Source organism: Hippocampus bargibanti, linkage group LG07, assembly GCF_051943395.1.
Source record: "Hippocampus bargibanti isolate YZ-2025 linkage group LG07, ASM5194339v1, whole genome shotgun sequence".
Classification (NCBI taxonomy): domain Eukaryota; kingdom Metazoa; phylum Chordata; class Actinopteri; order Syngnathiformes; family Syngnathidae; genus Hippocampus; species Hippocampus bargibanti.
The window spans coordinates 9,577,758-9,594,712 of NC_142740.1; the positions used below are offsets into that span (position 1 = coordinate 9,577,758).

At 41.2% G+C, this 16,955-nt stretch overlaps 1 protein-coding gene across 3 annotated transcripts in view; it reads right to left on the bottom strand.

The window, feature by feature from the left end:
- Nucleotides 1–211: 211 nt before the first annotated feature.
- Nucleotides 212–16,955, bottom strand: part of ect2 (epithelial cell transforming 2) — a 97,837-nt gene continuing 81,093 nt past the window's right edge. For 2 of the 3 annotated variants that reach the window (XM_089000095.1, XM_089000093.1), the window contains exons 20-25: nt 15,159–15,278; nt 11,726–11,864; nt 10,971–11,125; nt 10,511–10,618; nt 8,844–8,972; nt 212–836 (exon numbers count right to left, since the gene is read on the bottom strand). In XM_089000095.1, coding sequence (XP_088856221.1) covers nt 624–836; nt 8,844–8,972; nt 10,511–10,618; nt 10,971–11,125; nt 11,726–11,864; nt 15,159–15,278 — 864 coding nt within the window. In that variant the 3' untranslated portion in view covers nt 212–623. The remainder of the gene's footprint in view (nt 837–8,843; nt 8,973–10,510; nt 10,619–10,970; nt 11,126–11,725; nt 11,865–15,158; nt 15,279–16,955) is intronic. The other variant, XM_089000094.1, reaches the window with a different exon arrangement.

Sequence of the window (16,955 nt, forward strand, 5' to 3'; positions counted from 1 at the left end):
AATCTTTTGCAAGGCATGCAAAATAAAAAGTAAATACAAACTAAAAGTAAATACACTAATTATTGTTGAAATTCAAGGTGATTTATGAACTGCAACCCAAACCTTTTTCCCCCAAAGTTCCCAAATTAATGGAGACAAATTTGCCAATACTGTATGGTTGTTGTTTTTTTAAACATTTCAATTCCCTATTTGAGCATTACCGGCATTTGCTTTTCAGCACAAGTTTGACCTGCGCATACTTTTTGTTCCAGATCATACGTCAGTAAATATTCTTCCAAAACAGCCATCATCACCAGCAGATACCCCACTGTCCAGATGAGTAATGAAGTTCTTCCAAGTCAACATCTTAAAACCTACTTCCTTTATTTTCATCTTAAATTGAAAATCAAAAGGATTAAAAAAAACACGTGGAACTTTAATGTAGTGAAGCTTCAGGTTGAGGTTGAAGAATGCAAAATTTTCACCAAATATTTTTGAGTTGAGATAAGGGGTGGTTTGGACATTTGAAATAGAACCGAACTTAGATATAGGATGCATTCATTGTCTGTTTGACAACAGTGTGGTAGCTTGAAGAAAATGCGTTAAGATATGAGTAATAAACGAGAAAAGGGTGATTTGCACTCTTAAGTATTAAGGGGAGAAATTGGAGCATATGCTTTGGTTTCCCTGGATAGCCGCGGCAAAGTTTGTGTCGTAAAATTTTGACCAGGACTGCAAGATGTGAGTGGAGAGACAGGAACTCTGGCACTCAGGTGAGGGTTGTCCCAAGAATTGGAGCGTTGAACCATGGTACTGCTTTTGTCATTCAAACTATGTGTGGAGGCAAAGCGAGTCATCTAGAACAGAAGACAACAAGGGAGACAATTTGTGAGCATTTATATTCATAACACAATCATTCTGACAGCATTGAATCATTCCCATTGAAGGATACGTCTGTGTAAGCTCTCAGTCGTACAGGAAGGGTCGATCGATGAGAAGCTTTCTTCAGCCGTTATCTGTACTTTTTTGAAGGTGTCGGACGTTTCGCTTTTTCAAGAGGCTTCGTCCGCAAACTAAAGTCTTACTGGTAGTATCAGCCCTATATATCCCTAATGTCCAGTCATGGCGGCGCCGGACACAGTTATGATAGGTCCCTACCCTCAGGTTGGGGGGAGCAGAGGACCACTCCCTGTGGCCCCACCGATTGTTCCTACATTCCTGACTAACGACTGGCCTGTTTGCCCCACTCCCTCCGGTATCACCTCATCAGCATTACTAATGTTGCCTAACCTGTGTTGCCTAAGCAGGCTATTGTATGAACGATCCGAATTGAACCTCACCCCACCGGACCGGTGGGGTGTGGTTAAAAAAAAAATAAAAAAAATAATATGACAACACAAAGACAATATTACAACTCAAAGACACAGAGAGTCATTCATTCTTTTACCCTCTTTGTTACATAAAGTTGTTCGAGATGAAAGAGGAGAGGATCAAAGCATCTTTTCACCAGTGGATCAGGGACATCATGATGGAATGTGCACGTCGACTACAAGCTAAATGTTGAATGCAAACACGCAGCTGCAGTATCCATTGACAAAAAGAGATTGTCTCACATTTACTGTACCACATAAATGTGCTTAAACTCCAAAGCCAATACCTGTAAATAATTTTGATTTACCAGGCTGTTAAGCGAATAGTATTAAAATAATAATAAATAAATAATTAAAAAATAAAGCAGTTGCTCACGAAATGGAAATTGAATATTCTACACGTTATGATACGCATCATACATTATGGGCTTATTATGTTTAAATATAGATCTACTTTTGGTTATTCAGCAGTCCTTAGTCTCTATTCTTTTTCAATTGAGACTGTGCTTCACCAAACCTTTGGTGTGAGCACTTTGTTTTTTGAAGTGATCCCATGGATTGCTGTTTGAGTTTTCTATATTTAGTTCTTATTTAAAAAAGAAATTGTATTTTCTTTTATATTTTACCTTTCCTAGATTAATTTTTCACTTCTTCTATTTTCCTTGTCTATTTCTTACTGTTCTCATCCCTATGTCCCTTTCCCTTCTCTCCCTAAATGCCAGGGGTTTAAGGAACATCTTGAAACGCAAAGCTGTATTTTTGTTTCTCAGAAAATTTAAGTGTGATTTCTTGTTTTTGCAAGAAGCTCATAGTACAACAAATGACGTTAGTTTCTGGAAAAGTCAATGGGGAAGAGACTTATGGGGAGCACACAGGTTGGAAAAAGCAGCCGGTGTCACAGTTCTAAAAGATAATTTCTCTGGGGAAATTATTGGTCATGACAGTGACCCGGAAGGTCACTACATCATATTTATGTTGTCAATCTCTGATAAAAATGTTATCATGATTAATATATATGGGTACAATTCACGTCCTAAAAATACATTATTGTTAGAAGAAATTGATAAAAAAAAGTTGAGTACTGGTTAAACAAATATCCAACTGCCTATTTAATTCTGGGTGGGGATTTTAATGTAGTTATGAATAACAAACTAGATCGACTTCCACCACCAAGTCAAGCAGTCTCTAATCTATACCTCATCACCTTCATGGAGAAATACAACCTATATGATGTTTTCAGAGAAAAGTTTCCCTCTCTAAAAACATATACTTGGCACTCTAAGGACCTTTCAAAACAATCTAGACTGGATTACTGGTTGATATCTAAAACAATCTCTGCGGACCTCGTTGAAGTAGACTACCACCCAGCACCACTGTCTGATCATAAAATAATTACACTTAAGGTAACCTTGACACCAGCTATGAATATTCCTAAGGCTCTTTGTTGGAAGCTGAACAATAGTTTGTTAGCTACTGATGAGGTAAAGGAAAATATAAATAGGTTAATAAAGTCTCATTGGGACACAGCCCTTCTTCAAAACTCTTTCAGCCTCCAATGGGAACTTCTAAAGTACAAAATCGGTAAATACATGAGGAAATATAGCAGCAATTTAGCGAAACACAGAAGGGCGGAAGAGGACGATTTGTGTGCTCAAATAATTTCTCTTTCCAGTCAATCAGCAACCCTATCTGAGGATGATCACGGCAAGTTAGCAGACTACCAAAATAAACTTGATGGTATATATAGACGAAAAGCAGAGGGTGCATTTATCAGATCCAGGAGGCGTTTGCTGGATGAAGGGGAAAAATGCTCATCGTATTTCTTGAACTTGAAAAAATCTAAATCTAAAAAACAAACCATTGACACATTAAAGATTGACAACAAAATTTTCTCAGACTACCACAAAATCTCCTCTTTTTGCTCAAAATTCTATGGTAACCTATACACTTCCAACCATATGCAAGCAGAGCCAGTGTCAATTTTGGAATCCATTACGTCCAATAAAACTATTAACATTAATGAGAAAAAAACGATGTGATCAACCAATCAATCTAATTCAAGTGCAGGATGCAATTAAGCAACTCAAGATGAATAAATCTGGAAATGATGGGCTTACTTCAGAATTGTATAAAACCTTTTCTGACCCTTTGGCTCCTTTCCTGCTCAATGTTTTTTCTGACAGCATCTCAAAAGGCTCCCTCCCCTGTTCACTCTCTCAAGGGCTTATATCTGTCATTCCAAAACCAAAGAAAGACACATCATCTCTTGAAAATTGGCGCCCTATCTGCCTACTAAATACAGACTATAAAGTTTTAGCCTCCATCCTTGCAAACCGAATTAGAAAATCCTTACCGCATATAATTAGTGAAACACAGTCAGGCTTCTTGAGTAAAAGACACATTGCTAATAATGTTCGTCTTGTATTGGATATTCTTGATTATCAGGAACTTATTAACCACAATAGTTTTATTTTATTTCTCGATTTTTGCGAAGCCTTTGACACTTTGGAACACCATATTATTTTTCAATCACTTAATAAGTTTGGTTTTGGAAACTACTTTACTCAGGCTGTTAAGACACTGTACACCAACTGCAACTCCTCAATACTGCTTAAATATGGTACGTCTCCTCGCTTCAACGTCTCCCGTGGCATCCATTTATTCTTACTTTCAGCACAAATCTTATCACTATTGGTCACTGAAAGTGAGGTCCAAGGTATTGAAGTAGCGTGCAGGCAGGTTGTGATTAGCCAGGTGGCAGATGACACCACACTCTTCCTGAAAAATCCTGAGCAAATTCCAAAAGCCATAGCTCTGGTTAAAGAGTTTTCCAAAGTGTCAGGTCTCTCGCTAAATATAAATACATGTGAGTTGTTAGCTGTGAAGTCATGTAATGAGTCTATGCTATACAACATACCTGTAAAAAATCAAGTGACGTACCTAGGTATTGTTATTGCCAAAGAAGACGAAGAGCGTTGTCATCTGAACCTCGATCCAATAATTGATAAAACCAAGAAGCGCTTTAATCACTGGTTACAAAGGGATCTATCACTAAACGGAAGAATACTGCTAGGTGAGGGAATCTCTCGGTTTGTATATCCTACAATGGCTTTGAATGTGGATCCAAGCACATGTAAGACAATGGACAAAATAATGTATAACTTTGTATGGAAAAATAAAACTCATGATATAAAAAAACTCAGTCATATCTAGGACGTTAAAGGAGGGAGGCCTAAATTTTTTGGACTTTACTTCTCTAAACTATATGTTTAAGATTAACTGGCTGCGTAATTATCTGTGTAGCCCTGATGCAATCTGGAATTTCATTCCAAAATCCATGTTTTGCCGACTTGGTCTTTCTTGCTGAAATGTAATTATAAGGTTGAAAAATTGCCTGTTAACCTATCAAAATTCCATAAATAAGTTTTATTAGCCTGGTGCCTAATGTATAACCATTCTTTCTCTCCACATTCATGTATGATCTGGAATAACTGTCATATCTTGTACAAAAACAAATCACTATTTTTGTTGAGATGGATTGACTTGGGTATCATTTATGTAAAGCAACTTTTTAACACAAACAATGTTTTAATGAACTATACTGAGTTTCTCAATACGCATCAAATCCCTGTGACCCCTAAGGACTTTGCCATCGTTATGGATGCCATCCCAAGTGGTATCATAAGCCTGTTCAAGATTCACTCCGCTACTCCCGACAGACCACCGCCAATTCCAGTGACAGAAACCGCCCTGGGGAAAACTCTGTTTCTCATCAATTGCTCGAAATCGGAACCGTGCAATTAGATATTTGTTTCAAAAATCCTTTGTGACGGTCCCCTACATTGTTCATAACTGGAGAACGCATGTCCCAAATATCCCATGGGAAAAGGTTTGGACCCTCCCATATAAATTTTTCATCACAAACAAACAGAAATAACCTACAAACTCTTGCACCGTTGCTATCCTGTTAAACATAAGATACGGTCCTTACAGGATATATCTTGTACATTTTGTGAAGCTGAGCCCGAAACTGCAACTCACCTCTTCTGGGCTTGTCCCAAAACTACTCGCTTCTGGAAAAAACTTTGTCAAATATGTTCAATGTAAAATCATTTCTCCGTTCATATTTCATGACAAAGACATGCCGTTTGGATATTACAACAAGACCAACGATAAATATTTTATTATTAATTTATTAGTTTTCTTTGCCAAACACTATATTCATAAATCTAAATTTTGTGGGAGCAAACCCCTATTTGTAATATTTCAAAATGAAATGAAACTACAGTAAAGTCTCGTTATATCGATATCGGATATATCGATAGTCCCGGTTATATTGATACTATTTCTATGCACGCACAGAGAAAATTACATGCAAACAGGGTCGGATATATCGATAGTCCCGGTTATATCGATATTTTTTCGGACTCCCTTGAATATCGATATAACGAGACTTTACTGTATATCAGAAAACAATTCAACCATCTGCCGACCCAAACGCTATCAAAACACATGATTTGTTGATGAAATATGGCATAGGATGAAGTGCTTGCCAAATCACCTGGTGTTCCCCCCCTCTTTCTTTGTCAATTTCACTATGTTTTGCAGACTCAATGAAATGTTAAAACCCCTGGCACCCCCCCCCCCCCCGCTCTCTCTCTCTTTCTCTTCTTTCTTTTATTTTTACTTCTCTCCTCTTTTCCCTTCTTGTATAATGATTATCTGTTCAGGTACTGTCTCTTACGCGATTATGTCACCTAATATATGTTGCCAACTGTTTACAAAATGTTAAGTATGCAGAAAGATCTGTTGAGACACACCTCTGATTTACTACTAGAAGCTCCACGAGATACTCAGAACCCAATGGTTTTGGCTACTTTTGGATTGGATTGGATTTGCCTTTATTAGTCTCACAGTGGAGAAATTTACATTTCACATCAGCTAAGTCAGCTAAGTAAGTTTGTTGTGTTTTGTTTGCAGTGTTGTTTGTTTGTTTCTATTACCTTGTATGTTTGCATGCTATTTGAATTTAAAAAAAAGTGTTAGCAGACGCCATTTTCAGAGCCAGCTCGTGTGTGGCAGACTACATTTTCTACCGTCTTCAACAATGGCGTGTGGCAGACGACATTTTCTACCGTCTTCAACAATGGCGATGACAATGGCATACATGTTTGCAATCAATTAAAGAATTATATGTGCCATTTTGAGGCAACATTGGGGGAACATCCCTCACCCAAAAAAAAGAGAAACTGGCGAGCTCCGAGAACCTCTGTTTCTTCTAAGTATGGCGCGTGCATGACATCTAACGGCGGCTTTTGGGCGCTACACGCTTCTAACTTCATCAACGTAAGTAAACGTTGCAGTTTTGTTTTTTTCATCCATGTATTTAATTGTGTAGCATTCAGATGTATCTTTATCACTAGCAACAATCACTGTTTTTTCGTGGTTTCGTGTGAATAGAACGTGAGGATTTTGCATTGGTTGGTTGCATTTTTGAAAGGAAATACAGTCATTAAAAATTGTAAAGACGTTTTTATTTAATGCACAAATTTATTTTTCACTTCACTACTGTACAAAAAGCATGTTAGATACGCAATCCATGAAACCAATGATAAAATTACATGCCATATCAAAGATCCCCGTTTACGTGTTATGCACATTAGTAAACATATGTTATTTCATGCTTCGATTAGTAAACATATGTTATTCCATGTTTAGCTTAGTACATTTTATATTATTGCATGTTTAATTTAGTGTACATGGATTTATGAAGCTTATTAGTTGAATAGTTGTGAAAGCAGAATGTAACAATATTAACTGTCAGTCTAATGTTCTTCCCAATACTTGTCCGTAGCTGATTGGATGACAGATCGCTGCTGTGTGACTTAAAAACTAGGTTGAGGAGGCGGGTTTTAGGCTTTTCTGTCTCCGCTCCAACAAGAGATGTTTCTTTTAATTGTTACGAGAATCAAGTAGTTTTTTCTGTTCACCATCTATCGACTCCACTGGCATTTCATCAAGAAACTCGGCCGAACTCTGAACCAGAAGAAGAGACAGGAATTAGAACGTAACAACGTCACTAAAGGAACGCCCCTGACCGAAAAAAGACACATTGTAGCAGTCCTTCCAGCACGTCAATGTATTTTGCTGTACTTGTTTGGTCTGAAAACCTTGTGTTGCACCCAAAAGCCACCAGAACAGGGCGTCCAAGCTCCATAAAAGGAATTCTTAGCCTGTGGAAAAGGAGGTGGCCACAGGATGTGGCCATTTTGGGCCATTGTTTTGATTCTCCAGCAATGCAAGACGTCTTGGCGTGACGTCACGAACTGGGGGCGGGACTTTCTAAAAATGCCCAATTTGCAGCTCAATTTTTTTTTGCAGATTTTGGACACTAAGTCATTTTATTGGTGTTTTGCATTTGAATAAAAATATCATACTCTGTGTTTTGGGTATTTTAGATGCTATAAAAAGTTTTTCTGACATCAGTTAAGAAACAAAAAAGTGACGTCGGTTGTCCTTTAAACATATCCAGCATTGACAACTCAAAGGACAACCGACGCCTCCGAACAAGTTGTGTCCATAATATGTAAAATCACTTCAAATGACTTCTACTGAGCGTATTTTACAAAGATTCAACTGCATATAGCTATATTTTACGTTTTAAGACTCACACTGAATATTCAGGAAGCCTTGTTTGTGATTTGGTGACGATTCCTGACGTGACGTCATGTCAGGAACGTCCCTGATCGAGAAAGCGACACACAATGCATTTTGGGTACTTTGTTTGGCCTGAAAACTTCGTGTTGATGGCAAAATTAGTAGGAAAACACATAAATAACGCGATGGTGAATCGTTGTGTGTTGCACCAAGACTACTATTTGATACTAGTTTCCAGCAGACATCATATTCATTACTGGATGAGTAACAAGAAGAGAGGATGAAAGCATCTTCTCCGAATCTGAACTCTCTGAAGCCATTATTTTGTGTTTCTGGCCCGTGCTAATGCCTTGTTGAGCAAATACACGAGCGTCAAAATAATGCTGACAAGGTCATCAAATGTGAATGGGAGTTCAACCAATGATTCTGTGTTTTGGATGTGTGGAGAAATCATTCAACAATGTCCCTCTGGGAGTTCTATGGGCCCTGCTTCGGGAGTATGGAGTAATGAAAGTCCTTAAAATGGCCTGCTCTATCCTTGTACCACCAATGCAAGTTTCATTTGCATTGTCGGCAGGAGCCAAATTCGTTTTACGTGGAGGTGGATTCCACCATCAAGACTGCCTGTCATGACTGATTCTGTTCATATTTATGGACAGAATTTTAAGGACCTGCAGAGGCATTAAGCTAGGTATGCTTTGGTGGCCTCTCCAAAATGTATTAGCAAATTTGAATTTGAAGAGTGACAGTGTATCATATATTGTACATAGTTCTAGCATAAAAGAATGGATTTTATGATCAAACTATCACCAGTTAACGAAATAAACAAAGACTTACAGAAAGTGTTGAGCTGCTGGAGTTTTCAGGGTTCAAACATTGTTTTTTATCATCTGGGGTACTGGTGGACATAAATGCCCTCTGGATCACACGCTTTGGAGTCTTTGTGAAAGAAAATGCCCTTGTCACCTAGAACACAAAATAACCACAATCACAAAATGTTTGGAACAGTTGTGCCATACTGTACATTTTAATATTGCGGTATTATAACATGACATTATATATACCATACATACAGTACATACATTATATATCCATATACAGGTAACATCCGACTCACGACCGGGTTCCTTTCTGACAAAATGGTCGTAAGTCAAACGGCCATAAGTCGAAATGCTTTAAAAATGGCAGAGGCAAGGTTTATACGACAGGATAGTATACAATGTCAACCTGTTGTTTTTAAGCAACATGTTCTATTAAATACTATTATACACCAAAATGTTGACAGTTCATTTATATCATATAACTTTTAGTGTCATTTTTACAATTTCATATTTCATATCGATTTTTATTGCTGTATCAGCACACACGCTTTCTGCTGACCCAAATACGCACGGCTGCGAGCTGTTGAAAATTGCCCTCGATGCTAACGGAGAAGCAAGAAGAGGTCAACCAACACACACGCTCGGACGCCCATGGGCCGTCTGCAACCCGCCACCTCGCCGCGAAGCAGAACGAACTGTCTGAAAGTGGCGGCGACGCCGACCATGAGCCCAAGATGAGATGCTGTCAGGCTTGTTATGTCGGAGGAACGAGAGGAGACGACTTGGCTGTCAAAGGCCTATATTTACAATTGCGTCATTCTCAACTTGGTGCCGTCAACGACCCTGCTTTACGACACCGCCGCGACGTCATGTGACAGTGTGGCATATACTACAAGGCTGGATAAAATTGGCGTACGTGTTTGTTAAGAAACAGTTATTTTGTATCCTCATGTTGTGCAATGCTGCTTCGGCAAATAAACATCCTACTTGTTTGATATTGTCACGTTCGGATTGACAGCTGGGGGCGGAGCCGTGCCTCCCCGCTTCCCCCATCTCCTTTATCAGGACAGCGGGTACGAAAACGTGACGCTGTCTACTTGTATTTATCCTTTGTATTACCCTGGACTTTCTATATCTTCGGTGTTCGGTCTGAGGCCCCCCCCCCCCACATCCCACAATACTTTCGGGATTGTTCCTTTTCTGCACGACCGTGTGCGAGTTGCTTTTCGCCATTGGCGTACTATCCGTGTTGGGTTTCCCATTGCCAATGTCAAAGGTCCGGATGTAGTGTTGTGGCTGGGTTGGCAGATCTGCCCAACATTCAGCATTATGCCGCATTTATCTTAACAGAGAATATTACAGAACTGCACAAAATGAGGATACAAAATAAGTGTTTCTTAACAAACGCGTACAACAATTTCGGCCAGCAGACCAGCATCTCACAGTAATCGATCGCGTGATGGCACCGGCGGGGGCAGTGACCACCGACGCAGAGGCGGGTGGGCGTCGGCACTCGGGCGAGCAGATCCGCTGCAACGAGAACGGGGGGAGGATCCCCCGACGCCGGCCAGGACGAGAGCCAAGGCAGGTCGGCCGTCTGCGCCAAGGCGTGCGGGATCGCCTCGGTATTCCGAGGTCTTTTGGGTTCAGGGGTCACTCCATTAAAAATAACTTTGGTTGTACCTTTTTAGATGTCTTCTTGATGGCTCTTGATGCTTTGCTAAGGGTGCTGTCCATATCTCTGGTACTGACCTGAAGTGAGTCTGGGTCAACACAGTGAATTAGGTCACCCTGTTGATTGGACAAAAAGTCTCACTATTGCAACTGCAAAGATCCATTTACTTCGAATAAATTAATGTAACAACACAAAAACATACAATTATGAATTTCACATTCATGAAAACGGACAATTCCCAATTATGAGCAAAACCTGTCCCTTGATGAAAAGTAATGGCTTATCTATCTCTACTGTCAATTGACACACTTGTGGTGGTAATTAGTCAGCATTCACTGAGTTGTATCACAAAATAATGATGATCCATAACATTTGGTTATTTTTGTGTGAGTGTGTGGGAATATGTGTGGGTGTATTTGTGCGTGTGTGTGCGCATGACCATTTGTACTTTTGAGTGATATTATTTACCGCATCAGTCCGGCAGATGGTGTTGGCTACATGTCGACAAAGCGTTCGAAGCCAGTCACTTTTCACTGTTTCCTCTCCAGCCAACTGGAAGCTGAACAGCATGTTCTCCTGTTCAGTTGGTGGGTGAACGACTAAAGCAAATGCATTCACACATTCTGAAGAAAAATGGAGAGGTAATATGAGATAAAATCGCAGAGTTTGCACATACAGTATTTCTCGAAATACAAAAAACACCCAGGACTAAAATGTTAAACTAAGAATATTTTCGTATTTGTCATGCATTTTACAATTGGACTGCTTGACAAAGAGGATTTTTATGAAATATGTGTCCATCCAACCTCAAGCGTCGCCTCGTCTCTCCTATCTTAACTGTTGTCGTAGTTCAAAGCTTCTTTGATCTTTGACATTGCATCGGTGCTGATTGGTTGAAACCAATAGACACGCACACGCAGCAAAGAGCAGCGGACTATCGAGTGCTGAGGTGCGCTTAGCTCAAGTGGTGTCGCTACAAGCAAAACAATGAACTCAAATGTGTGTTTGTTCAATTTTGTCCACTAATATAGCAATTTACCAGAGGAATGTTGATTAAAAAAATCTGGAATTCTGGGAAAATCCAGAGGACTTTCATCTCTGCCATTAAAAGGCCCATCGCCAAATTCACATTTCTTTGCCATCTATAATAGGTTAAACAAAGACCCAACATTCTTCACTCCATTTTAGGCTCTTTTTTCAATCTGTACATGAAGTAGTCTCACCTTCTGTGTCCCGCAGGTCCAGAACTCTTCGAATTTGTGACAGTGGCATCAAAGTAATGTGCTTCAATGAAGGTGGTGCTCTTGTTTGTCCCAGTGGACTCTTAAAAGTGCCGATAACTTTGTGTCGCTTCCTTGCAATCTAAATAAAAATATATAATGAGACAGACAGGGTGTTATGTTAGCATGGACGACTACCAAGTGTCCTAATCATTGGAAGTGATGAGTAGAATCTGGCATTGAGAAACTGCAGCTGGTGCCTAGCAGATGACTTAATGATACATACAGGAAAGGTTCTGTGCTATGGCCTTCTGTGAAACTTAAAACTGAACTATGTAAAGTAAAAGGCATTCACCAAGAACTCCCCAAACACTGCCAGCTTCTCTGGGTCGAAATCCTCTAACCTGGACTGATGCAAAGTGGAAAACTGTTCTGTGGTCTGACGAGTCCCCATAGAAAATTGTTTATCGAAATTCTGAACCTCTCCTCCATGAGCCGTCACCTTAATGTGGTGGAGGGTTTTGTTGTCTGGGGCTTTATGCCGCTGGCAGGGTCGCCCATGGCAAACAGGTTCTAGGTGAGGGTCCAGACGAAACACGGCTCAACCAGCCCCTCACGAAGAAAAAGATTGAGTAAATGGAGCCTTTCTCTTGTCGGGACACGGGTCACCGGGGCCCCTCTCTGCAGCCAGCCTTGGAGATGTGGCTCGTTGGCGAGCGCCTGGTGACCTGCACCCATGGGGGCGGCCGGACTCAACCCGAAGAGGCAATGTGGGTCCCCCTTCCAAAGGGCTCATTACCCATGGGAGGGGCCAAAAGGGTCGGGGTGATGTGAGCTGGGTGGCAGCTGGCGATCCGATCCTCGACTACAGAAGCGAGCTGTTTGGACGTGGAATGTCACCTCTCTTGCAGGGAAGGAGCCCGAGCTGGTGTCCAAAGTAGAAAAGTTACGACTACATATAGTCGGACTTGCCTCCACACACAGCCCGGGTTCTGGTACCAGCCCTCTCTCGAGGTGTTGGACTGTCTTCCACTCTGGAGTTGCCCACGGTGTGAGGCGTAGAGCAGGTGTGGTCATACTGATTGCCCCCAGCCTCACTGTCTGTACATTGGGATTCACTCCAGTAGGCAAGCGGGTTGCTTCCCTCTGCCTTTGGGGCGGGTGGGTCCGGACTATAGATGGTGCGTATGCACCAAACAGCATCTCAGGGTACCCATTGTTTTTGGAGTAATTCGAGGGTGTGTTGGAGTGTACTGCTGCTGAGGAATCCTTTGTTCTTCTGGGTGATTTCAATGCTTATGTGGGCAATGAATGTGAGACCTGGACACAAATGTATTGTGATGGTTTGCTGGGAGCGTCTAGCGGAATCCCCTGTCAGAAAGAGTTTCAACTGCCACCTCTGGCAGAATTTAGCTCATGTCCCGGGGAAGATGGCGGACATTGAGTCCGAATAGATCATTTTCCATAACTCTCTTGTTGAGGCGGCCAATCACAGTTGTGGACTTAATTAGTTTGGTGCCTGTTGTGGCGGACACCCTCATACTAGCTGGTGAACACCAGCACGAAGGGATGCCGTCAAGCTGAAGAAGGAGTCCTATCGGGCCTTTATGGCCTGTGGCACCCCAGAGACAGCTGACAGGTATCGATTAGTCAAGCGGAATTCAGCTTCGGTGGTCGCTGACACAAAAACACAGGCATCAGAAGAGTTCAGTGAGGCCATGGAAAATGACTTCCGGACGGCTTCAAGGAAATTCCTCGGTGGCAAGGCCCCAGGGGTGGATGAGATCCAAGGCTCTGGATGTTGTGGGGCTGTCTTAGTTGACACGTCTCTGCAACATTGCTTGGTCATCGGAGAAAGTGCCTCCGGATTGGCAGACTGGGGTGGTGGTCTCCATTTTTAAAAAGGAGGACCGGAGGGTGTTTTCCAACGACACAGGGCTCACACTCCTCAGCTTCCCTGGTAAGGTCTATTCAGGGGTTCTGGAGGGGAGGGTCCGTCCGGAAGTCGAGCCTCGAGGAGGAGCAGTGTGGTTTTCATCCCAACCGTGGAACAGCGGATCAGCTCTACACCCTTAGCAGGGTCTTCGAGGGTGCATGGGAATTCGCCCAACCTGTCTATTATGCTTTGTAGACTTGGGGAAGGCCCTTGTAGCTCGGGAAGTTCTGTGGAGGGTGCTTCGGAAGTATGGGGTACAGGAAGCCCTGATACGGGCTGTTTGGTCCTTATTGGATTGGATTGGATTGGATTGGATATGCCTTTATTAGTCTCACAGTGGAGAAATTTACATTTCACAGCAGCAAAGTGATGAAAGGAATGAAAGTAGAAAAACAAAATACATGAGCTGCTGGAAAGGCAGCCACTCTCGCGGCGCCATCTTGAAGTCAAAATAACAAAAAAAAAACTAAATAACAAATATGACAGCATAAAGACAATATGACAGAACAAAGACACAGAGAGACATTCATTCTTCATGACTTGCTGTACCCTCTTTGTGATGACATGAAGCAGTTCTAGATGAAAGAGGAGAGGATCAAAGCGTCTTTCCACCAGTGGATCAGGGACATCATGGTGGAATTATACGACCAATGTCAGAAGTTGGTTCGCATTGCCGGGAGTAGTCCAATAGTTTCCAGTGAGAGTTGGGCTCCGCTAAGGGTGCCCTTCGTCACCGATTCTGTTCATAACCTTGATGGACAGAATTTCTAGGCGCAGCCGAAGTGTTGAAGGACTCTGTTTTGGTGGCCTCACTATAGCATCTCTGCTTTTTGTGGTTCTGTTGGTGCCTTCAAACAGGGCTCACAAACTCTCACTGGAGCATTTCGCAGCCGAATGTGAAGCAGTTAGGATAAGAATCAGCAAAATATGTAACATTTTCACACATGCGCAGTCAATAGCAAATGCCAAGTACGGCAAATCCAAGTATCCGAACAACCCACACTTAATTTTTGTGATTAATACACCACACAGTGCCAGTTGTAGAATTAAAATAAAAAAAATAGGGTCTGGCAGTCGTGGTCGTAACTACGGGTGATCGTAAGTCGCGCCGGTCGTAATTTGGATTGGATTGGATTTGCCTTTATTAGTTTCGCAGTGAAGAAATTTACATTTCACAGCAGCAAAGTGATGAAAGGAATGAAAGTAGAAAAACAAAATACATGAGCTGCTGGAAAGGCAGCCACTCTCGCATTGCCGTCTTGAAGTCAAAAGAACAAAAAAAAAATACAAAAGAACAACAACAAAAAAACTAAATAACAAATAATATGACAGCACAGACAATATGACAACACAAAGACACAGAGAGTCATTCATTCTTAAGCACTTTCTGTACCCTCTTTGTTCTTTGTTTGTTTGTTCTTGATGTTACCTGTATTAGTATACGTCCATATAGAAAAAATAAAATATACTTTTGAAAAGCCTAGTACAAAAAAACATTACCTCTAAACAATCACTGAAGAGGAAGAGTGTGACATGTTCACCACGGTCACAGGGTTTGTCTCCGAGTGTGATTGTTTCCACTTTGTAAACCAGACTGCGGTGTGATGACAGCAAGTTGGCCTGCAAAGACAGGGTATGGTATTGACAGTCACTTGGACAACCAATAGATTATGATCAATCGTAGTAGGCTCCTTTACAAAGAAAGAAATTCTAATGTTTTGTACTTTCATAATAATAATTACAGATGCATGCATTGATTGCATCATATTTGAACAGAAAATATCCCAAATTTTCGTGGGTGTCTCTTGATACCTTCCACTTGGATTCGTATTCAGGGACCTAAGATTTGAATACTGATGCATTTTGGACTAATTAGTGCTGTCACAATCACAAAAGTTTGACTCTGATACTGTACATTCATAAACTAATGCACTTTGTTTCCAGTACTGAAACGATGCCTTAATAAAAAAAATGAAGAAAAAAAACCCATAGCGAATAAACTTCAAATTATCTGGATTTGTATCATTTCAAGCAATTACTACAAGGATAATAATTAGAATACTTTATTGAGATATACATTGTGAACATTTTTAATAGTACAACGTTTGAAGACACAAACAGTAAGGATAAATTGATCATAATTTGGATAGATGTTTAGCACCCCTCCCCAGCATTGGGTGAGTATTCAATGACATTGTATATTACATGGTGATCTTCCCAGCGATATTAACTATGCCTTAACTATTGCATTTTAAATCTCCCCAATAAATGTTACATTATTACATGATTATTCAAGATGCCAAGATGGCGCCCGAGTAGGCAGCCGTCAGCAAGTGCTCTGATGAGCCTTGCTTTTGTTGTTGTTTTTGTGTTTTCTTTTGACAGTTTGTGTTGTTGTGCGTCGTGTGGAATGGATACGGATTGTTTTTCAGCATTTTTGACCACGACATCAAGGAGGAGACTGTGCTGAGCGGTTGCGCCTTTTCGGCAGCATGGATATGCCAGTACTGTTTTTGAATGGGAGGAATGTCGGTGCCATTCGACTGTCATCGCTGGACAGCTCTGGGGCCATTGTGCTTTTTTGCATCTTCACAGCCCCGCTTTGTTCAGTGGAAGGTCGGTGTTGTTGGACAGTCTGCGGCTGGATGGATAAATGGCTTGAGGAGCCCGTGATAAGAAGGAAGGAGCGTCAGCGCAGAGCGCCGATGCGTATATGGAACTGTCGTGGGATGGAATTGAAGCTGATTTATGGGGGACAGGAGATGTGAGACAATCTCTTTTCGTCAATGGATGCTACAGCTGCGTGTTTGCTTTCAACATTTAGCTTGTAGTCGACGTGCACATTCCACCATGATGTCCCTCATCCACTGGTGAAGAGACGCTTTGATCCTCTCCTCTTTCATCCGGAACTGCTTTATGTAACAAAGAGGGTGCAGAAAGTGCTTAAGAATGAATGTCTCTCTGTGTCTTTGTGTTGTCATGTTATTTGTTATTTAGTTTTTTTTTGTTCTTTTGACTTCAAAACGGCGCCGCAAGAGTGGCTGCCTTTCCAGCAGCTCCTGTGTTTTGCTTTTCTACTTTCATTTCTTTCAGAACTTTGCTGCTGTGAAATGTAAATTTCTCCACTGCAAGACTAATAAAGGCAAATCCAATCCAATCCACTTTATTAATCTGCAAAAAGAGGTGACAGTCAATGAATAAGTGTGCCAAAGAAACACTGGCAAATCTAGATTTGGCAGTAGGTGGTGGGTTTGTGCTTCCCTGCGTGTAACACACCTCCTGCCAATGTCATAATAC